The sequence below is a fragment of the Artemia franciscana genome, chromosome 15, assembly GCF_032884065.1.
Source record: "Artemia franciscana chromosome 15, ASM3288406v1, whole genome shotgun sequence".
NCBI classification, from domain to species: domain Eukaryota; kingdom Metazoa; phylum Arthropoda; class Branchiopoda; order Anostraca; family Artemiidae; genus Artemia; species Artemia franciscana.
The window spans coordinates 27763910-27788009 of NC_088877.1; the positions used below are offsets into that span (position 1 = coordinate 27763910).

General features: G+C 37.0%; 1 protein-coding gene across 2 annotated transcripts in view; it reads right to left on the reverse strand.

Moving 5' to 3' along the window:
- The window catches only part of LOC136036277 (uncharacterized), a 119376-nt gene extending 96959 nt beyond the window's left edge, over window positions 1–22417 (reverse strand). Inside the window, exons 1-2 of one of the 2 annotated variants that reach the window (XM_065718418.1) lie at window positions 22285–22417; window positions 4659–4813 (exon numbers count right to left, since the gene is read on the reverse strand). In XM_065718418.1, the coding sequence (XP_065574490.1) occupies window positions 4659–4785 (127 nt within the window). In that variant the 5' untranslated portion in view covers window positions 4786–4813; window positions 22285–22417. Of the gene's footprint in view, window positions 1–4658; window positions 4824–22284 lie in introns of both variants that reach the window. The other variant, XM_065718419.1, reaches the window with a different exon arrangement.
- Window positions 22418–24100: the final 1683 nt, after the last annotated feature.

Genomic DNA, 24100 nt, shown 5'->3' on the forward strand with positions numbered 1-24100 from the left:
ATATTTTTGTAGATAGGAGCTTGAAACTTCTACTTTACGATTTTCTAATACGCTGAATCAGATGCTGTGATTTTCTTTAAGATCCTATGACTTTTAGGGGGTGTTTCCCTCTATTTTCTAAAATGAGGCAAATTTTCTCAGGCTCGTAACTTTTGATGAGTAAGACTAAACTCGAAAAAAGTTATATATTCAAAATCAGCATAAAAACACAATTCTTTTGATGTAGCTATTGGTATCAAAATTCCGTTTTTTTAGAGTTTTGGTTACTATTGAGCCGGGTCGCTCCTTACTACAGTTCGTTATCACTTACCACGAACTGTTGGATTATATTAGCTGAAGTGGCAGTGTAAGTAAGTCCAGTGGTGAATAAGAAAAGTTGCTGGTAGCACAAATTCTCTAAACATAGGAATTTAGATATAATCCTAATACAGAGAAGCCAATCACTAATGTTTAGCAGCTTTATACATAGGAGCTGCCACATCTGTTATTGATTTATCCCTTGTTTGGGCTTTAGAATGAACGAGGGGCAGCCCTCCTGCCCTTGCCCTCACTACTCACACCCCATTATGTACATATGTGGCTCGATTCTGTTAACGAAAATTAAAAACTCCAAATTTATTTTTTACAGTCAAGGTAGCATAGTCACATAGTTTAATTATAAAAATAGCTTGAAGCGTAAGAAGATACAATTCAAACAATTGATAGACATGCCTATTCATCAATTACAACCATCCATGGGGCTGATGCCCTGATCAGCTGTATTACCATTGAGCTTTGGCAGGGTACCTCTTACATATCCTTAGACAAGTTTTTAAAACGGGTAGCTGGAGGACGAAGATGTACAAGTACACTACCAAACCAAGGTGACTCAAGTCTTTTGAGGGTCTGATAACTCTTTAATTCCGCTTTTGATTAATTGATATCATTTGCAGTAGAAGTCATGAATTTAGCATGCGCAAATTGAATAACTTGACATAATGAGGCAAAAGGTGTTGGTTTTGTATTTCCTGTTGTTTGAAATACTGTCTTTAATACGAAAACCCTTGGTGTAGATTAATATCTCATCCAGTTATGACTAAATGGAAGGCATTTCAATTATAGCGGTTTCCCTTCCTTGTCTTGTTGGCAGAACTTGCAGGAAAAAGAGCTCATTTACTTTTTCGCCGTATCAATGTTATTAAAATATTCAATTTTTTTCAGGGAAAATCAGAAATCCAAATGGTACACATCTGATTCAAGAGGCGTGATGCTACACGTCGCAGCCAAAGTTTTAAAGGAGAGCGGAAAAACGAGTTATTTATATAAAACGTTCTCTCAAATTTTCAAAATAGCCTATGCTCAAAAAGATTATGATATCATACGCTCCATTCCTCGACTATTTATCTTATGTAGGCAAGGGGATAAACCGTACTTTTGAAAAGAAAAGATAAACTTAAGCCGACCTTGAGACGACCGTCAGCAGTGCTTGTTAAAAAAAAGGAAAAAATAAACCTAAAAATTGCAAATTGCCATTGAACTGAATGATATACAGAACAACGAACTAAACCAATGAATAGCGATTCCAAGCCTAAGGCGTGGGCTAGTTTGACAAGAAAAAATACAATTACGCCCTTAGAAATAGCGCAGATATTCTTTAGTCGTTACTTTGTTTTATCAAATGACAATGAAAGATTTAGAAGCAGGGGTGCATGCTGGGATGGGAGGCGAGTCCTTTCGTCTCAATATTTGCCTCTCCAAAGTCTAAATATGATCTCTGTCATTATTTTCCCAAGACCTATTTCCCATAAACCCATATGCTTTTTTTAAGCATAAAATATACGACGCACTTATGGGTAAAAAAATAACACTTTCGTGTGTTGCCATCAAAACCAGTCGTCTCTCATGTAATCGTTTACAAATGTACTCAAATTGTGGGGTATACTCAACGGCAAGGGTTATAGGAAAGAAATCAGATAGAAAAAAAGGAAATGTGCCATTATATCCTCCATTCAATGTTCTTTCCAAAAAAAGTAAAATAGCCGCTGCTGCCATAATTGTGCCCCAGCGAGGGTCGTAGCTACAGTATTTTCATTGGAGGGCAAGAGGGGGTGCTATTCAAGTAGGGGTCATTCAAGCGATAGGGAAGAAAAGTAACTATTTAACAAACAAGCTACTACGTGAGTTTAAACACATTACGCAATACATTATAAACAATAAACACACATTAAACAATCATAAATGTAAGTGCTTGGCCTTTAATAGAATTGTCAGCAATGAGCTGCAGCAGACAACAGGAGTATAGCGTAAATAAGCTTTGAGGTGGGCGAAGGTGAATGTCGTATGCACTCAGCTTTTTCAGCCTGATTCACCATTAAAGCTGCAGGAAAGATCCCCTCCACTCCACTTCCCCCAACCCCCACGCCCAGTAGAGGATGCTCAATTTCATAATTGAACCAAGCTCTATTATAATAGCCCCGGATATCACGCTATTCATTTCCCTGTAATTTGGATGGATTTAGACTTTGTAAAATTAAATTTGTTGTACTAAACTTTTAATATGCGTGAATTACTGAAATATTAATTATGATTTTTTTTTTTAAATTGTTTTGTTTGTGTGTTCGCCGATTTATATTAATAAATACCATTGATATCAGCGGGCCACATAATCAGAAACAAAAATCATAGGCAGCACAATAGCGATGTCTAAGTGAAGCTACTGGGTAACTTACAGTAGTACCACAGATTGTGTAACAGTATATTGTGACATATCCCCCAAATTTTAATAGCGGCCGTATTTCAAACTTGAAAGCATTCAAAAAATAAAGTTGGAATTATTAACTTATCCGTTGGGCAAAGTTTGACAAAAAATATCCAGAAAATCTTAACAAGTCTTGGCATCATTGCGGCAGAAATTTTTAAAGTAATTAGAAATTGTCAGGGATGCCAATCGGAGGGGAAAATTGACTCCTAGAGTTTGAAAATTACCTTCCCTTTTGTATCTTTGTTTAAGAAAAACAAAGAATTCTATAAAAATTATACGAAAGTTTTTCTTATGTAAATCAGTTTTTCTTAAGTGTAATCAATTGTGTTTTCTTGTGTAATACATTTCCAGAGGGGTGTTACGTTAAATATAGTTTGTTTTGTCTATAATTCCCTTCACAAGCAAAGCTCAGTTTTCTAGTGCTGCATGACAAAACTGATAACTATAAAAAAAAGAGACTGGGTTGCTAGGCTACCGCTTATATGTGCACACAAAATTTCTAAATTTTGAGAAAAATATCCATATTTTGCTTAAATTCATTCTATTCTATTCTCAGCGGATATTTCGTAGAGCATTCTAATGTAGAGATAAATGTCCCACAAGTAGCGCTGGCGTTGTGTGAAATGCGACTAATTTTAGTCATAGTTCTTAGCACATCTATGTCTTTTTGGAGCTAGTTAAAAGAAATATTTATAAAAGCGAAAATAGCAAGTAGTCAGCATAGTATTATACATAGAGGCAGTTCTACATTTATAGGCTACTATTCGAATCCGAAACGTAAGGAATAGGATGTTATCAGCACTTATTGGGCATTTCACTTAGAAATAAGAAACTTTGGAGCTATATTGGATTTTTAATTAAATGCTGGAAATAAAAATTAAAGCAATTCAATGATTCCTAAAGCGGATCCCCCTCTACTAAACTCCATGACCAAACTACAACCAATTTGACCTATCTAGTTATAGTACAAATATCACTATCAAAAGCACTAAGTTTTATTTTATTCTTCAATGATTTCTTTTTCATTCAGGAAATTAGTTTCACTTCGATTCTACCGTCTTATTGTTCAATGATTTTGTTTCTGTCCTATTTGCAGATTTAGAGGGTGTATTCATTTCCACGTTAGAAAGTTGTAAAACAAGCGAATCTAATCTTGAACTAATAGATTTTAGGAAGTAAAAGGACCTTAAATATCAGAGAAAAAAAATAATCTTAGCAGATCTGTCGAAACAGGAAGCATAGAACATTTTTAAGTTTTGTCATTAACTCCGCTTACATTTTACACTTGATGATAAGGCTTCGAAGGCAGTATATTTGCAAAAATATTAATGTGGTATATATTATAAAGTGTAATATACCCCTATTTTTCTCTTTTTTCTTCGGTTAAAAACGAGCATGGATTGGAGCGAGCAAGGGAGCGCCGCAATCCTCGCCGCAAGCGGGGCAAGTCCCCTCCCCCTTGCCCCCCTCAACGACACCACTGGCCCCAGTCCTTCCTTCTGACATCATAATGGGGTTAAACATAGCCCTAGGCTACAAACAAAAGTTTGCTGATTTTGTGGACTTGCCGATAATTATTTGTGTTTATTTCTCATCAACACTTGGTCCGTAATACCAAACAAAGCCAATTTGAAAAAAAAACAAGGCCAATTTTTGTATATAGCCTAGGGCTAAGTCCGGACCTATTAAGAGGGGAGCAGGAGAGAGCATTGATTCAGGAATCGAATAGTATATTGTCTTTTTTCTACCTGGTCCCTGTTCTATAAATTCCCTAGACCGATCCCGCATAAATGTTTTGCTAGGGTAACTTAAATTTTGTAATTTATTTAAAAATAAAACCACATTAAATTGAAAAGGCCTATTAATAAAAATAGTTATTTTGTCACGAATAGGAGACACTCAAGCAAGACCAACTGACCTTCAGCATTTCTTTTAGTCGCAATTCCTCCGCTGACAAATGTGGATAAAGCCAGGAACGCAGCACTTACTGCCACAATATTTAGTGTGATTGCACATATTGTCAACTTATTCTGGCTATGATTCATCTTTCAATCCATTTTATCATCTTCGTGCCTGTAATAAGCTAATAATAATAAGTTGTATATTACTGCTCTATGATAAGATGAAGGGCTTACCTTCACTTGATGTTCTTAAACCAATGCGTTTAAACGTTCTTATTTTTTAACAACAAAAAGATGAGCACCTGCCTTGGAATGTATTTCAGGAAGGAAGATCCTCCCCCCTCCCAAAAAAATAAATAAACGAGAATCTGAAAACTATTGAAAATTGCAGGCATATAAAAAACCACATTTCAGGTGCAACTGAGCCCAAAGGCCTCCCTCGCGTGCGTTGGAGACATGACCGTTCCTAGAGCCCGGTCAAAATTCAACTACCCCCCTCCCAAAAAAAAAGAATCTGAATTAGCAAATGAGTAACAAAATCACCTTCCAAAAATGTTGACCACAGTGCCAGGGTCAGCTTGTCCCAGCCCCGGAATTTTGAGCGTAAAAACAACTCAACAAGGCATCCAACTCCTCCAATGGTTCGTTATGTTTGGACGATCAAAAGATTCTTTTGCGACTTTTTATCAGCGATTTTATGAGAAAGTTTCTGAGCAGCGAGGTAAAATATGTTTGACTGTCTGTGTAAGGCTTTGGCTGAGAAAATTGGGTTTCATTTGAATTTAATAACCAAATGATCTATTTTTACGTACCACTATTTTGTTTCATCAGTAAAAATAAACCTTTCTGCTGAGCAAAAGAGATCACATCAACGAATCAGAAGACAATTTGACTAAGTCGATAGAGAGAACAGTGAAAAAAGAACCTTGAGACATTATCCCTACTGGTTTTGATTATAATGCCCTAATCCAGCGATCGGTAGCCCGTGACTGGCGAGCCGCAAGCGACTTTTTCGGATTTTTTTTGTCATTCTGATTATGCATGTACATCAACCAAACTTAGTCGTAAAAAAGGAACAAAAACAAAAAGCAAACACGTTAAAACTTCTCTTGATGAATGAGTCAACATACTAACAGTAGCAAAAAGTCCTATACTCTCGATTAAATATTTTTGAAACCCATCAATCTAGACTTAGTTCATGACTCCGCCTCTCCCCGCACGCGGAATGACAAATGTTTAGTGCATTACGACGGGCTTATGGGAAATTGAATATAAAAGAAACATATTTTTTTTAACTGAAAGTAAGGAGTGACATTAAAACTTAAAACGAACAGAAATTACTCCGTGTGTGAAAGGGGCTGTTCCCTTCTCAACGCCCCGCTCTTCACGCTAAAGTTTTCTACTGTTTAATAAAGTAGAATTGAGAGAAAGAGCCAAATTTTAGCGTAAAGAGCGGGGCGTTGAGAAGGAAACAGCCCCTTTCATAGACGGAGTAATTTCTGTTCGTTTTAAGTTTTAATGTCGCTCCTTACTTTCAGTTAAAAATACTAGTTTTTTTATTTAATTTCTGAACGTTTTTGAATTAATGCAGGTTTGATTTTGGCTCTCCGCACATAAATTATTAAAATGAAACTTGCATATTAATTCTTTTTTTTTTGGCTAAATGGCTTTCTCTTAGTTTTGATCAAACGATTTTCAGAAATAAGGGGTGGGGAAGGAGGCCTAGTTGCCCTCCAATTTTTTGGGTACTTAAAAAGGCAATTGAAACTTTTAATTTTCAACGAACGTTTTTCTTAGTATAAAGTATATGTAACTTAAGAATTCACTTACGTAACAAACTTCTATATTCTTATATTTTTATTGTGTATATGATGGGGTTTGTCCCCTCGTTAATACCTCGCTCTTTACTCTAAAGCTTAAGTTTTGTCCCAATTCTTTAAGAATGAACACTGAATCAGAAAGGCCATTGAATAAATAGTTGAAATTGCTAAAATTACTTTAGCATAAAGAACGAGGTATTTAGGAGGAGAAGAACCCCTCATATGTGTAACCATCTCTGTTCGTTTTAAGTTTTAATGCTACTCCTTACATTCAATTGAAAAAACTTCATGTTTATTTTTTCATTGTTTTTTTTTATAGTAACAATAGAAAATTCTCCGCCCTTTTCATTGAATTTCTCTTCCTCTGTGACATATTTCTCCAAGGAAAGATCCTCCCACATAGTCCCCTCCCCTCAACCCCCCCCCCCAAACCAAAAAAAAATCCCTCTGAAAACGTCTATACACTTCCAAATAACCATTACTGTATGTAAACACTGGTCAAAGTTTGTAACTTGCCGCCCCTCCCCCGGGGACTCTGGGGGAATAAGTCATCCCCAAAGACATAGTTATTATGGTTTTCGACTGTGCTGAACAAAACGGCTATCTAAAAATTTTGATCCGTTGACTTTGGGAAAAAAATGAGCGTGGAAGGTGGCCTAGGTGCCCTCCGATTTTTTTAGTCACTTAAAAAGGGCACTAGAACTTTTCATTTCCGTTAGAATGAGCCCTCTTGCGACATTCTATGACTACTTGGTCGATGCGATGACTCCTGGAAAAAACAAACAAAAAAAAACAAAAAAAAAACAAAAAAAAAACAAATAAACACGCACCCATGATCTGTCTTCTGGCAAAAAAAAAAAAAACGAAATTCCACATTTTTGTAGATAGCAGCTTGAAGTTTTCGCAGTAGGGTTCTCTGATACGCTGAATGCGATGGTGTAATTTTCGTTAAGAGTCTATGACTTTTAGAGTGTTTTTCCCCCTATTTTCCAAAATAAGGAAAATTTTTCGAGGCTCGTAGCTTTTAATGACAAAGACTAAATTTGATGGAATTTATATATTTAAAATCGACATGAAAATTCGATTCTTTTGATGTATCTTTTAGTATCAAAATTCCGTTTTTTAGAGTTCCGTTCACTATTGAGCCGGGTCGTTCCTTACTACAGTTCGTTACCACGAACTGTTTGACTATTATTGCGATGTACTGGGAAGTTCCCATTCAGCACGCTATGATGTGTGTCATTTTGAAGAAACGTTTCGCAACTGTTCGTTATACCCTGATTTTGGATTTTTACTAGATTTTAACAGTCTTAAAATGCAAGGAGTAGTCGCAGAAACTTCGAAATGTGCACATTCGAAGGAACTTGAAAGTTCTAGTGCCCTTAAGAATCAAAAGTGATTGGAGAGCAACCCCCCCCCCCCACACCCATCGTTTCTCCAAACATATCCTATCAGCGTAGTTCAAAGGTTCAGTGATTATGGCTTTGGGCCTACCCCCCCCCCAAAGGTCTCATGGTAAGGATTATAAGTTATGGTAGTTGTCCATTGTTAACACATAAGGTTTTTATGAAAGAGGTGGTCGTGTAAACTTTTGGGGGGCTCATTTGATTGGAAAAAAAGCTCTAGTGCCCTTTTTAAGAGTCAAAAGTGACCATAGGGTAACTAGCCCCCACGCCCTCTTTTCCCCAAATGTATCCAATCGAAATTTGAGATAGCCTTTTTGTTCAAAATAAACCATCGATCCTATGACAATGCTTCTGGGGTTAACACAACCCCCAGAGCCTAGGGACAAGAGTTGTAGGTTGAGCCCCGAGGGCTTATAAGGTTTTATGAAAGGGGTAGTCGTATAAACCTTGCAGGAGGCTCATTTGATCGGAACTTGAAAGTTTTAGTTCCCGGAGGGAGAATAGCCCCTCCACGCTCTGTTTTCCAAAAATGCATCCGATCGAAATTTTGAGATAGCAATTCTGTTCAAAATAGTCCAAAGATCATATAACAATGCATCCAGGGTTGACACAACCCAAAGATTCCGAGGGTAAGGGTTGGAGCAAGGATTGTAAGTTACACCCCGGGAGCATGTGAGGTTTTTCTATTGAAATTGAAGGTTTTAGCATCCTTTTTAAGAGTAAAAAGTGATTGGAAGGCAGCCAGTCCCCCTCCCCTCCATACCCATCATTTTCCAAAATATATCCAATTAAATTTTGAGACAGCTATTTTGTTTAGCATAGTTGAAAAATCCAGTAATTATGTCTTTGGGGATGTCGCCACCCCCTAGCCCTCGGGACAAGGACTGTAAGTTAGACAATTCATTAACTGTCTACATACAGTATATGTTATTGAGAAAGATGGGCATGTTTACTTTTATTTTCCAAAAAGACGAAGGGCATTCGGGTGAGCATTTAAGAGAATGCTGAAGAAAGTCTTAAACTAAATCAAAATACGGTATGTACATAAGGGTTATCAAAAGGGCGTAACTCAAGAATGACTGAGCATAGGGAGATGATTAATTGAACAAAAAAAGCAATATTTGCATGCTACTACTACAACTACTACTACTACCACTAAAATTAATGCTTCTGTAACAATTACTACCAAGGCTGAACATATTGAAATGAACATATGAGAAAATGTTGAGGGGAAAGTTGAATTAATTCAAAAAATAGTATGTGTATACCGGTTGTCAAAAGGGTGCATCAGCAATATTTTTGGAACGGCTTACTGTCTCAAGCCAAAATGTCAATTTGACAATTTTGTCTCAAACCAAAGCCAAAATGTGCGTGCTACTACTGCTATAATAGTAATGCCTAACGGTAGTAACAGCAGCATTAATAGCAGTGCTATTAATGCTGCTGTTACTACTGTTACAATTAACAGTGATACAAAAAAATTTACTGCTCCTGCTGCTACAACTACTACTACTATGATACTAGTGCTGTTAAGGCGAAACAGTATGCAGGTGAAAATTTTGAAGGAATAGCAAAAGGGCATATTTCAAGAACGGATTTGGGTATTAAGTTGGAACTTTCAGGGAATGCTAAAAGTGGAAGATCAATTGACCAAAAGGAAATATGTGCATGCTACTATTAATGCTACTATCACTGCCACTTTTACTGCTATAACAACTAATAATACTTCTACTAAATTACTCCAACTGCTACTTCAATTGCAACTACTTATAAGGCTAAGAGTGTTAAGATGAGAATGATGTAAAAGGGCGCATCAGCAATATTTTTGGAACGGCTCACCGCATCAAGTTGAAACTTCCGGGATATCATGAGGAGGATTTTCATCTGACCAAAAGGCAACATGATGATACTACTGCTGCTAATACTGCTGCTCCTGCTGCTGCTGTTACTTCTACAACGAATACAGCACTACTACTGCTAGCACTTCTCCTACTACTACTATTCCTACCATGATACTAGTTCTATTAAGATTAAGTGTATGAAGGTGAAGATTTTGAGAGAATATTGAGGGAAAATTTAAAATACATCAAAACACACTATGTGCATGCAGATTCTCAAAAGGGTGAATCTCAAGAATGGACTCGGGTATAAAGTCGGAACTGTCAGAAAATGCTTGAACGGGAAGATGAGCTCACTACTACTAATACTACTACCATAGCTACTTTTATTACTACATCTACTATTACTACTACTACTTCTACTCCAACTGCTACTTATACTGCAACTACTTGTAAGGCTAAGAGTGTTAATATGAAAATTTCTGGAAGTATATGAATATTCAGGTTATCAAAAGGGCATATCGGCAATGTCACAGCAACAGTTAATTGAGTTCGGCTGAGTTAAAATTTCCAGGACTTGATGAGGGAGATGTTCAACTGAATAAAAGGCAATTTGTTAATAAATATTGTCTGGTTGTCAATGTTTGGTTTTTATTGCAATTTATATTCCTTTTGGCTTTCATTTATTTATTGATGGCGGTTTGTGGTTGCTTGAAACTTGAAAAATTATTTGACCTTCTTTCTGCTCATTTTTTTTAATGAAGCCCTTTACTCTTCTACAAAAAACTTATTTTGTGGAAAACTTTTTAAAATTAACTTAACAAAAAACCATGCCGGTCACTTTGTTGCTCAGTACCTGATGGAGCGAAAACTACAAAATCTTGTGGGTTCGCTTATGAGCTTAAGTGAAAACAGAAAGCTAAGATTTTAAACTTCACAACTTCAAAGTCAACCTAACTTCAAGAAAACCTTCAACTTCAGCGTCTGATTGCTGAGAAGTAGTTTTTCATTTTAACCTATGAATTCTTATTTTAGAAATGATTCTTCTGGCAATATCATAGGCAGCGCAATAGTGCCTCCTAATTTATGAGCGAAATGGACTCTATGCATTTTTTTTTTTTCATTAAGGCACTTCATGTAGAAGAAATTGTAGTGGAAATTTCGGAGGGGGATCATTCAATAGAACATCAAAAGTTCTGGCGTCTTTTTCATAGTCAAAAACGATTGTTGGACAAACAGCCCGCTCCCCTTATTCCCCAAAAGACATCCGATAAAAAATTAAGATGGCCACTTTTTTCAGCAGGTTTGTAAGGTCCAATAACTAGGTCTCAGGGGATGAAAACCCCCATCTGAGCAGTGTTTCTCGAAGAATTGTAACAAACAGTCAAATTTTGACGTAAGGAGTGAGAGTTAAGGAAGGGACAGTCTGCCTCATAGACGGGATAATCTCTGAATGTTCTAAGTTTTAATGTTTCTCCTTACTTTCAGCCGAAAAAAATAGTTTTTTTTATATTTAATTTCTGACCGTTTTCAAATCATACAAGGATATCCCCTCCCACCTCTTTCCTCGTGTAAAGATTTCCCAGGAAAACTCCCCCCGGAAACTTTCTCCTCATGGGAAACTCCCGGGTTAAAATCCCTTCAAAGAAACTTTCCGTATCTTTCTAAAAAACAAATACTATACGCAAACATCGGAAAAAGTGTTTAAGTTCGGGGGCAAAAGTATAATTCTCAAAATTTTGATTGGATATTTTTGGAGAAAAAGGAATTTTGGAGAGGAGCTAGTTGCCCTCTGATCTTTTTGGACAATTAGAAAGGGCACTTGAATCTTGATTTCCGTTGGAATGATTTTTCTCCCGATGTTCTAGGCTTATTGGTTCAGTCCGATCGCCCCTGAAAAAAAAAGAAAAAGAAAAACGACACCAAATTAAACAAATAAACACGCATCCGTGATCTTTCTATTCGCAAAAAAAAAAAAATTATAAAATTTCAGACTTTGGTAGATAGAAGACTGAAATCATTATAACATGGTTCTTTGATGTAGAAGACTGAATCATTATAATATGGTTCTTTTGATGTCTGATGTTGTATTTATTTAAACCATACCTATGGTTTTGGTAGATAGAAGACTGAAATCATTATAATATGGTTCTTTGATATGTTGAATCCGATGTTGTATTTTAATTAAGATCACTTGACTTTTTGGAGGTGCTTCCCCCTTTTTTACAAAAGTAGGTATATTTTCTCAGGCTCGTAGCTTTTGATGGGTAACAGTAAATACATTTAATTTCACATATTTTTAACCAACTTAAATAGCCTATTCTTTGATATATCAACTGTTATTAACATTCCGTTTTCTAGAGTTTCAGGTACTATTGGGCCGGGTCACTACTTACTTGTAGTTCGTATGCATTTTATTCAGAAACCATCTCATTTTCAGTTTATCCCCGTATTTTTGAACAAAACTGAGTTTCAAGTACCAAATAAGGCGGAGTCTCAGAACAGTTTTTCAGATTTTTACTCATAACTATATTTGTCTGTTGTTCAATAACAGAAAAAATGGGCTATAGTACAGTTGGGAAAATGTTCATATGACGCGACTCAATTAATCTTAGGTTTGCAGTAAGTGAACGAACACGTGAGCTAATGCTCATGCCATGCATCAAGTAAAAGTTTAAAATCCCCTTTCGGCTCAGACCAGAGGTAAGACATTTAATCGGCCTGTCAGTGAACTTTAATCAGCTTGACAAATTTAAGTCTAAAGGGCCAGTAGACCTAGCATTTTTCCAAACGAAAAACAGCCGTATTTATTTAATGGGAGCATATTTTACGCCAACTTTAAAACTAGAAAAACTGTCTCGATAAACTAAACGTGATTTGTTAATGTTTGAGAGTTTGACCCAATGAAATGGAACATTTTCCAAAAGGTGTCCGGAAAAAGGAGTTCGATAAAAATAGGATTTATCATGTGAAAAACGACCATATTCATTCAAAAGGTTGTATTTTAGGCCAACTTTCGAACTAGGAATTTTTTTTAGATTAGCACTCGTTTTGAGTGTTTCTTGCACTAACTTGTTTAAGTTTAAGAGTTAGACTAAAAAAAAAACCGAAATTTTCAATTATGAATTTTTGGAAATAGAATATAGAAGACTTGAGCTCATCCAATCTTATTAGTACACCACCTGATGTTACGACCATCATCCAATCTCGTTTAATATACCACCTGGTGGCACGACCAAAGATTTTCTCTAAGCCTCTATGTTTTACAAATATAAATATTTACTAAGAAAATGCCACCTTTCCTTTAAAAGAGCTAACTTATTCCCAAATTTGAATGCACTAGGTTTGCCCGGTCTAAAGTACAAAATCGCAGCGGTAGCAGGCTCTCAAATTCAAGCAATTTACTAAAATTGCTTATCTTTTAAGGCGTTGCATAATCCATGTTATATGTCAAATAATGAGCTTGTTTCATACTTTCACTTTGTATATATTTTTAATTGGAGAGAAAAGCGAACGAAGTTACATTATGTAGTTTGAAGTGGAAGTTAAGAAACCGACTGAACAACTCAATTTTGAAACTAAGCGTCAACATTACTCAAAATACATGAACATTGAAAGCGATCAGTTAAGAACTGTTGTCACTTTTCCAAAGTTTTTTTCTATTTAATACTGAATTTTACTATTGGATATTTTATTGTTTTTAATAAGTAAATCCCGAAAGATGTTTGAATTTAACAGCAAAACATAGCCAGTGATGAAATTTAAATAAAGGAATAGTTTTTCAGTGGATTTCCAGCACACACAGTATTTTTTGTACAAGCGCAAATAAAAAAACGGTAGGAAAATTCAAAGAATTGAATTACCACTGTAAGAAGTACGTGGGAATTTGTAAAAATCTTTGAACTTTGAAAAGAACTGTAAAGAACTTTGAGGGGACTGACAGGGGCGCCGCTCCAGCATTTTTATTGGGGGATAGGGGGCAAGAGGGGTCAGTATACGGATAATCAAGGGACGAGAACTATAAAATAACTTTTCTCCAGATTATTTGGGATGGGAGCCACTGCCCCCCCCCTGACGCCACTGGGAGCTGAACACTAGCCATCGTTCTCCTCTCTGCATATGGGCTTAAATTACTGGTGAGATTAGGGTATTTAAAAATAGGTGGAATGTTTGGCAAAGATTCAGACGGGGCGAGTACAAATAAGGGAGGGCGAAGTCATAAGAGAACATTGGTTTTCACATAAATAGCTATAAATAACTACCATGCACGTATATTTCAAATAAGTGTTTAATATATTTAGACGGTGGGGTTAGGCTAGGTATTTAATATAATACGTTCTGGGTAGCCTGCATTCCATAATTCTCTATTGTAGTTTCAATTATTTTGTTACTAAAGTATCATATTTTCATTATATTTTGGTATATTTCATTATAATTAACGTAACTTCACTTCTTGAGTGTAGACGTTATAATACATAAGTACCTCCTTTCTTTTATAGAAAAATAGTGAATCTAGTGAAACGCAAATACTTTTGCGCGTTTTTTTTTTTTTTTTTCAAACCTGAAACATCCAAGTTTGGCAAAAAAAAAGCAGCAATGAAGATTTTAAGTGCTACAATAAATCTTAAATATATAATAAACATATACAAGCAAGCAATAAAGATTTTAACAATGCAGGGGCGAATCTCCAGCATTTTTATGGAGAGGGGAAAATTTTTCTCCATGTTAATGGGTGGCTATTGCCCCTCCCCCAAAAAATACCCCTGATACTGTGTAATTTCTGACTTGATTTGAAGAATCAGGAGATAAAATTGCACAGTGAGAAGTGATGATTGTATGTTTGATAGAATCACTGTTACCCACCGTTACCAAACTCGATCAATGAACTTAAGAATACCGCCAACAATAATTATTTAAAATGCTGCACTTCTTGTTATTGCCAAAAAACACGCAAAAAGGAACTACTCAGTAATCGATAATATATACCACTAACATTTTTGTGGACTTGTACATCGGCGAACTTTAGAACATGTTATTGTAATTGCGCTTTAAAGACGTGACCTTATCCAACACTGAACTCCAAGGAGGGTTCGAGCTATTTGAAAGGAGTGAGGTAAACTATAAAAAGGCCCCTTCGTGCAAGGTCCCTATGCAAAAAAAAATCAAGGATTTTTGCGTAATTGCTATATTTCGGGAGAGGAGTGCTACTCTTCTTGCTATTGTAAAACAAAAAGGCACAAAAAGGAACAACTTAGTAATCGCCAAATACATAGCCTACCGATAACTCCTTCGCGGACTCAAGTGCAAAGCAAACATTAATATTAGGCCTGAGATACAATTAGCTTTTTTTTACCAAGCGTGTCTTAGAGGTGTATAAAATAGTATTGCGAAGTAGAAAATTGGCAAAAAAAAAAAACAAAAAAAAAAAACTCGTTAAAACAGACGTCGACAGCATCAATACAGCCGTCCATTGTAACTACAATGAAAAAAACGGCAAAATAAATTTATTTTAACACTAGCGCCGAGATGGTGGCCTATTGAACTAAATGGAAGCGTACATCCTCGACGATTTTAGCCACTTTTTTACCACTGCTGAATTTTGGTGAATTTGACGATTTTTTATCACTGCTGATGAGTGTGTTTAAAGAGGGTGTCTCACGAAAAAAACGGAACTAAATTGGAAGTCATAAATGAATTTCTTTTCCTGGGAAGGAAGAGGGCAATTGTTAAAAAAATACAGAAGAAAAAGAGCTAAGAGCTCATATTGCACTTGTGACGAGGTCAGAAGAGCCAAGAGAGAGAGCTCATATGGTATGAGCTCTGGCAAAATTCTAAGAATCAATAGATTGCTTTAAAAGGAAAATCAGAGGATTAATGGTGGTCGAGATTTAAAATAAGAGCTCTGAGTCACGAGGTCCTTCTAAATATCAAAATTCATTTAGATCCGATCACCCACTCGTAAGTTAAAAATACCTCAATATTTCCTCTTCCTTCAGCCCCCCAGATGGTCGAATTGGGGAAACCAACTTTATCAAGTCAATTTGTGCAGCTCCCTGACACGCCTACCAATTTTCATCGTCCTAGCGCGTCCAGAAGCCCCAGACTCGCCAAAGCACTGAACCCCACCCCCCTAATTCCCCCAAAGAGAGTGGTTCCAATCCGGTTACTTCAACCACACATCTACAACATTTATAAGCGATTTCGAAGATTTCCGATTTCCCCCTCCAACTCCCTCCAATGTCAACAGATCTGGTCGGGATTTGAAATAAGAGCTCTGAGACATGAGTTCCTTCTAGATATCCAATTTCATTAAGATCCGGTCACCCTTTCTTAAGTTAAAATACCTTATTTTTTCTAATTTTTCCAAATTAACCACTCCCAGCTCCCCTAAAGAGAACGGATCCGTTCCAATTATGTCAATCACGTATCTATAACTTCTGCTTATTCTTCCTATCAAGTTTCATCCTGCTCTCTCCACTCTTAGCGTTTTCCCAGATTTCCGGTTTCCATGATTTCCGGTTTCCCCTCCAGCTCCCCCAATGTCACTGGATCTGGTCGGGATTTCAATGAGAGTTCTAAAGCACAAGATCCTTCTAAAGATCAAATTTCATTAAGATCTGATCACCCGTTCGTAAGTTACAAATACCTCATTTTTTCTAATTTTCCGAATTCTCTCCCCCCCCCTTCAACTCCACCAAAGAGAGCGGATCCAGTCCGATTATTTCCGTCACCTATCTTGGACTTGTGCTTATTCTTCCCACCAAGTTTCTTCCCGATCTCTCCGCTTTAAGCGTTTTCGAAGATTACCCGTCCCCCCCCCAATGACACTGAATCCGGTCGGGATTTAAAATAAGAGATCTGAGTTACGAGGTCCTTCTAAATATGAAACTTCATTAAGATCTGATCACTCCTTCGTAAGTTAAAAATACCTATTTTTTCTAATTTTTTAGAATTAACCCTACCCCCCCCCCCAACTCCCCCAAAGAGAGCGGGTCCGTTGCAGTTATGTCAATCACGTATCTAGGACTTGTGCTTATTTTTTCACCAAGTTTCATCCCAATCCCTCCACTCTAAGCGTTTTCCAAGATTTTAGGCCCCCCCCAACTCTCGCCAATGTCACCAGATCCAGTCGGGATTTAAAAAAGAGCTCTGAGGCACGATATCCTTCCAAACATCAAATTTCATTAAGATCCGATCACTCCTTCGTAAGTTAAAAATACCTCATTTTTTCTAATTTTCAGAATTAACAAATCCCCCCCAACACCCCCAAAGAGAGCAGATCGATTCCGATTATATCAATCACGTATCTGGGACTTGCGATTATTTTTCCCACTAAGTTTTATCTCGACCCCTCCACTCTAACCGTTTTCCAAGATTTTAGGTTCCCCACCCCCGCTCACCGCAGTGTCACCGGATCCGGTTGAGATTTAAAATAAGAGCTCTGAGAAACGATATCCTCCCAAACATCAAATTTCATTAAGATCCGATCACCCGTTCGTAAGTTAAAAATACCTCATTTTTTCTAATTTTTCCAATTTAACTGTCCCCCACTCCCCTCCCCCCAGATGGTCAAATCGGGGAAAGGACAATTTCTAATTTAATCTGGTCTGGTTCCTGATACGCCTGCCAGATTTCATCGTCCTAGCTTACCTGGAAGTGCCTAAAGTAGCAAAACTGGGATAGACAGACCGACAGACCGACAGAATTCGCGATCGCTATATGTCATTGTTAGATACCAAGTGCCATAAAAACAGGGAGATGATTTGATTAGGAAGTGCTCAAAAACCAAATGTAAATTGAAGTGTCGGATGGCTGGGTCCAAAACAGCCCTTTTCTTCAACTCAAAACAAATCAAAGCCTATTTATCATAAATAAAAAATGAGTGTTAATCCAATATATGTGACCTAAACTATTATCCATAACAACCATTATAAGCTAATATGGTTCATAATATCATTACTATAAGATCTATCATGATCGACTGACATTGTGACGGTAGAATGTTTGCCACCCGGCGTGTACGCACTATACTAGCAACGATCAACAGCAATTTTGTACAATTTTGATATCAATATATACATCAAAAGAATAAGCTTTTTCTGCTGATTCCAAATATATAGGACTTATGAAGTTTATTTTGCAAAAAAAAGCTACCAGCCTGAGATAATTTCGCTGATTTTCAAAAAAGGGGGGAACCCCTTAAAAGTCACAAATTCTTAATGAAAATTGCACGATCAGATTCAGCGTATCAGAGAACCTTACTTTAGAGGTATCTATTTCCCATTATCAAAAATATGGAATTTTGATTTTTGTTTGCCCGGGGGTAATTGTATCGAACCAATGGTCCTAGAATATTGAGAGAGGGCTCATTCGAACCGACATTCAAAGTTATAATGCCCCTTTAAATTAACCAAAAAATATCGAAGGGCAACTATCCCCCTTCTACACTCCTTTCCCCCCCCCAATGTCGTCCGATCCCAATTTTGAGATAGCCATTTGCTCAGTATAGTTGAAAAGTGCTGCTATGATTTGAAAAATAGTCAGTAATTAATGTTTATTTCAAGTGACAGTCTGCTAAATAAACTTTTTCAGCAAGAACCATTCGCAAGAAATTTTCTAGGGGGAATTTTTGGCAAGGATGAAACTGTCCGGGGGGATTTTCGGTTCCCCCGGGGTATTTTACATGGGAGGAACTTTCCATGGAGAAATTTTCCAAGGGTAAGGAATTTTCCCAGTATTATTTGAAAAACGATCAGAAATTAAATTTAAAAAACATGTTTTTCAACTGAAAGTAAGGAGCAACATTAAGCTTAAAACGAACAGGAATTGTTTAGGGGGAGGGGTGGATAGAAATAAAAAAGGCAAAGAAGAATGACTGGCTGCCCACCAATCACTTTTGACTCTTAGAAAGGATATTGGGAAAAAAGTCAAAATTTAAAGAAAAAACACAGAGTTGAAGGGGTGCTGCAACACCCCTTTATAAGCAATAATTATTGGTCGGTTTGAGTTTTAATGATATTCTTTACTTTAATTTGAAAAAGAAGGTCTATAAATTAAAGAATGTGACTGATTTTTAGTTATTTATTTTAATTCAAATTGAAATACAACTGTATAGTCACCCTCAATATGAGCTCATTCTGAAGCTAGACAGCGCTGGAGACGGTTCTTGCACTCCTCATAGCACAGCTGGATCTCCGATATCAGAATAGGCATCAGCCAGTGAATTACAGCCATTTGAATATTTTCAACTTTCTTAAAATGAGGTTATTTTTCAACCTCGGGAAGAGAGAAAAGATACAAGGACTAAAGTCAGGTAAATAAGGAGGCTGAAGAGCCACAGGGATATTTGTACTGCCAAAAACCTATTTATTGAAATTGGTGTGTAAGAAGGAGCATTACGGGCGTCGTTATACAACGCCCAATTGTTCTTGATGTTTGGTTTTACACAAATCGCACTTTTTCGAAGTTTTCCAAGAATCCCCCGTAAAAGTGTTGATTGACCATTTGGTCTTGAAGTATAAACTGTTTGTACGCGATTCCGTGGATACTGTTTTTCCGTGGATACTATATTGTTGGCGATTCCACGGCCGCTATTTCTCTAAGTCTGATAGGACAAACAGCCTCCATCCTGTTATGTGTTAGTAGAAATATTTGAATCAATTCTTGGTAGTATAGATTTCTTTGTGAGTGTCTTCTTTCTTTTTTCTTCTTTCTTTTTTTTGTCTTTTCATCTACTCCATATTGAACCCTTGTGTGTTTTTTGGGAAATAAAGATACTGATTGATTGATTGATTAAAAACAAAATTTCCGTGCATTTGATCTTCGACTTCTTCATTATGGCTTTTTGGGCCTTGGAGAGGTTGAAGTGCGTCACTCCATGCATGCTCTGGCGCTTGGCTTTTGGGATATACTCTAACAGCGAATATTTGTCACCAGCAATGATACGTTCCAAAATGGGGTTATCTTAAGTTGAATCCAAAACGTTAAGATATCTTTACCTCCTGGTGTGCTTTTGGCCTTACAAAAGGTTTTTTGGAACCCTTTTTACGCAGGTTTTTCTCTACTCCTAATTCATTGGTTAAAATCTGGTGAAAAAGAAGACCTTTCATTTCATGAGTCAAATTCAATCGACTCTCAACCCTCTGAAAATGCCTTAAATCACCGAAAAACTAGGCAATGGACAAAACACTATCTCCGTTGGCCTTCTGAAGTTTAGAAAGACTTTTCGTTGCACTTTGATAAGTCGGTTGAAAAACCTGATAGTACACCGGTGCTCGAAATTGATGTCACTCCTCGTTAGAATAATAGTTAGAACAGTTTCAGAAAAAAAATCACAATGGACAGCCAGATGACTCGAACCAGATCAAAGCCATCAGCCATATTATAGTGCATATTGAAGGTGGATCACATGCTCACCTCCCACCCATCCAGGCACCGTACAGCCAGAGTTGCCAAACTGAACGCTACAATGCCAATTTCATTTGTTTATTCAAGCACCCCAAAATAGACAATCCTACGGACTATATATTATAGACTATCTCGAGAATATTAAGATGCCAAGGGGAAAATAAGATTAAAGGAACCTTACCTTGGTGAGGGCATCACCTGCAGAAAGGAAAGGCTTATGAACCCTCCACTCCCCAACGAATTGTTAAAAGGACCACCAACGCGAGAAAAAAAAAAACTTGTATCAACTACAGCCATCCTTATAACACCAAGGAGTAAGGGATAGTGCATTGACGGTAAGAGGTGTGCCTCAAGTCCCACCTTCCTTGAAAAGTTTGCACTAAAGCACTTGTATAGTGTTATGACCCTTCTTAGGGGAAGTGGTCTGAACGCACTAAGCTCGAGCTATAGGCTTTGACAAAGAGTCAATTGTCTGTTATGAAGCATTGCCAAAGGTATGGTTGAACACATTCAGTAGTACATATTTGCAACAAAAAGTGCACGACTCCTTGATTAGACCAGTGAAAAGCAAACCTGCGATCATAATTACGCTTAATTTCAAATTTCACACGATATTACTTACTCAATTACCATTATTGTCTTTAGATTAGAATATACAAAGAAGGGTGAAGGCTCTGGAAAATCTTCAAACTTTATTGCCGATGTTGGCTTTGCAGCCAAATTCTCATGTAAATGCATTGCTACCAAACCATATACTGAATATTTGGGCATTTTTTTAAGCAAACCTAACTTCACTTCTTGGGTGGGGTAGTTATAATACATGAGTACCATATAAGTTTTTCGGACACCTTGTGGGGCCATGGGCGGAAAGAGTACAATACGGGTGTATCCCACGAATCCACTTTGTCACTGAAGATAGCCAACAGATCTAAGGATTTCTGAAACAATGAGCCCTTTCCCAAACTTCTGTCGTCGGTTCTTCTAACTTATATGATGAGGCAGAAAGGAAAAACCACTTTAAATGTTTAATAGCACTTATTAAAAAACGTCCTCTAAGTTCAGCAGCAGTCAATGAACAAAAATAAACTCCTTTTCATATAGGGTGGGGGGATCCTGTATTTGGCACGGTGGAAAAAAGTCGAATTTCCTCCACCTGATTAGAATTCAATTTAAGTTCCCGCTATGGTAAACCCCACATTTACGCAAATTTTGAGCGTTGACATTCTTTTTCCTTTTTTTACTTGCCACCTGGCATACGCTATTTGCGGAGAAACTCTTAGAGACTAGAAAACTCAACTTCATGCCTCCATCCTGCCTGCCCGTAATTAACAAAAAAGTGTTTCTGCTGGAACTTAAAGAGCGAAAATGGACCTTAAACGAACTATAATTACTTTTTCGCAGCTTAGTTAACACATATCAATAAAACTGGCTAAAATTAAGCGATTCATGAGTTTCCTATATCTGTAGGGTAAATTCCAAATGAGGAGTTTATCTATCTTAGAAAGAAGTTGAGTTGAGGGTAAAGATCATGATAAGGGCTTTTTGCTGTCTTTTACCCTGCTTAAATGTTTACGAGCTCTAGTCTTTACTTTTTACTATTTCTAAGGCTTAGAAAACTGCATACAAGACGTGCATATACCTATCTCATTCCTGGTGAGCCACATTAGGATTTTTATTTAAAATTTAAATCTACTAGCCCACTATCTAAACTCGGTAAAATTGGGTTGATTTTTTGGGTTCGCCATTATTTTATTATGTTAGGGAAATGAAACTAGGGAAATCAAACTATAGCAGGTTAATCGGAAAATGTGTTTTCTATTTAAACTCAAATACTTTTCAAGATAGCCAGGGTAAAGTTTATATTGACGACTATTCACGAAGCTAAGAAAGAAACTTACCCCTATGGTCAGAATTGCATCCTGAATCCAAATTCAGGGTGGGCTATATTCCAATTTAGGGTAGGCTATATATTTGCACATTACGGTAGGGCGGGTAAGGTTCATTTCTGACAAAAATGAATGTTAAATTTGGATTCAGGATGTGATTCTGACTAAAGAGGTAAGTTTATTTCTTAGCTTCCTGAATAGTCTTTTAATATGAACCTAACCTTATAGTCTAAAGTCCTCATCTTGAATTTTACCAGAAAAAGTTCAAAGATGTAATAAAAATTACCTAATTCTATTTTTGCAGATAAGCCGACGAAAAGTAAAAGCAAATCCTCATTTTACACACTTGGAACCGACGATGAAACTAGTAGATCCACTACTCAGCATAGCGGGTATGCATAAGCACTCGTCATTTTAACCTTAAGGCCACATAACAAACATCTAAGCAAAATGTTGTTTATTACATAGTTTACATAAAATAAGCTTCTTCAAAGGTCACCTAGGTAGCGCATTAGCGCAGCTTCAAGTAAAGAGCGAAGGGATTCCATGTTTAGGCATCAGTTTAATGGTTAGCCCGTCCTAAAACTACTGCTACTACTACTAACAACTAAACGCATCACCAAGCCACCAGAGGCCGACACAGCTATGCACGCTCCTTCTCCATCCCAACCTATTCAAAGCCTCCCTCTTTACACCCTCCCAAGAAGTTCCCGTTTCCTTTAAATCTTTCGTTATGACATCCTCCCTCCCCAGACGAGGACAACCTACTTTCTGTTTAGGCTTAGACAGTTGGCCGAAAAGGACAATCTTTGGCAATCTATCATCTTTCATCCACAGAGCCTGCCCCAACCATTTCAACCTTTCTTTCGCTATAGCTCTAGAAAGCGGGATTAAACCACACTTTTCGTACAGAATATTGTTTGAAATACGGACCAGTCATCCGGGTACCCAGAACAATCTGTAGACAGTTTCTCTGGAAAACAATCTAGTAAATTTTCATCCGCTTTTCGGAACACCCATGCTTCAGAGCCATATTTGACCACTGCAATCACTGTACCTTCCAAAATTCTAATCTTGGTTTGCAGACTTTCCTTCCTATTCCTCCAAACTTTTTTTAATTGTGAAAAAAAAACACCCTGAGCCTTGGCTATTCTACTTTTAACATTTTCATTGCTCCCACTGTCTTTACTAATAATACTACCAAGGTAAGTGAAGCTGCCCATCTGATCAATCTTTTTGTTACTACACGTAACCTTTTCATCGTAACTTATTCCTAGCCCTAGTGAAATTAAAATATTAATTTTCAAACCTATTCTAGCACCCTGATCTTACAATACCTCAAAAAATGCATTTATTTTGCTCACACTTTCATCTAGTTGCTTAAATTGTCAGCATAATCTAAGTCCAGGAGAGTTTTTCCTCCCCATTTAATTCCTTGGTATCTCATTGCCTTTCCTGTGCTGCTTAAGACAAACTCCATTAAATGGTCCATATAAAGGGGAATAGAACACAACCCTGCTTAACTCCTGATATAATACAAAACCAGCTGCTAACCTCATTTCCTACCTTAATCGCAGCAGTATTATTTTCGTGCATAGTACTAATCACTTTAATGTATTTGTCTTATATATCATATGATGATAAGACTTTTTCTAAAGCTCTTCTATCAACAGAGTTCTGTCAGATCTATCAGAGTTCAACAGAACTTCTATCAACAGCTCATAATCTATAAAATTGATTACCAAAGGTGTTTGACAACTAAGGCACTTCTCAATTATTAGACTAAGAGTTGTCTAACTCTTAGACACCTCAATCAACCGCAATGTTCTTCTCTTAAAATTTTGTCTACTGAATCTCTCAGTCTAAAAAGTATCATATTACTAAGTTTAATGCCTCGATAATTAAAAACTCAATCTTATCACCTTTCTTATACAGTGGTTTAGTTAAGGTTTTCCTAAACTCGTTCATTGGGGCAAGAAAATCATACAATTTGTTGGGAATCAGGGAGTGCTAGGAAGCTTAGAAATGGGCCAAAAACTTTTTGTTTCCGACTAGCTCTATTTCGACCGAGCTCAAATACTCTTCGGGAAATTCTTTTCCGA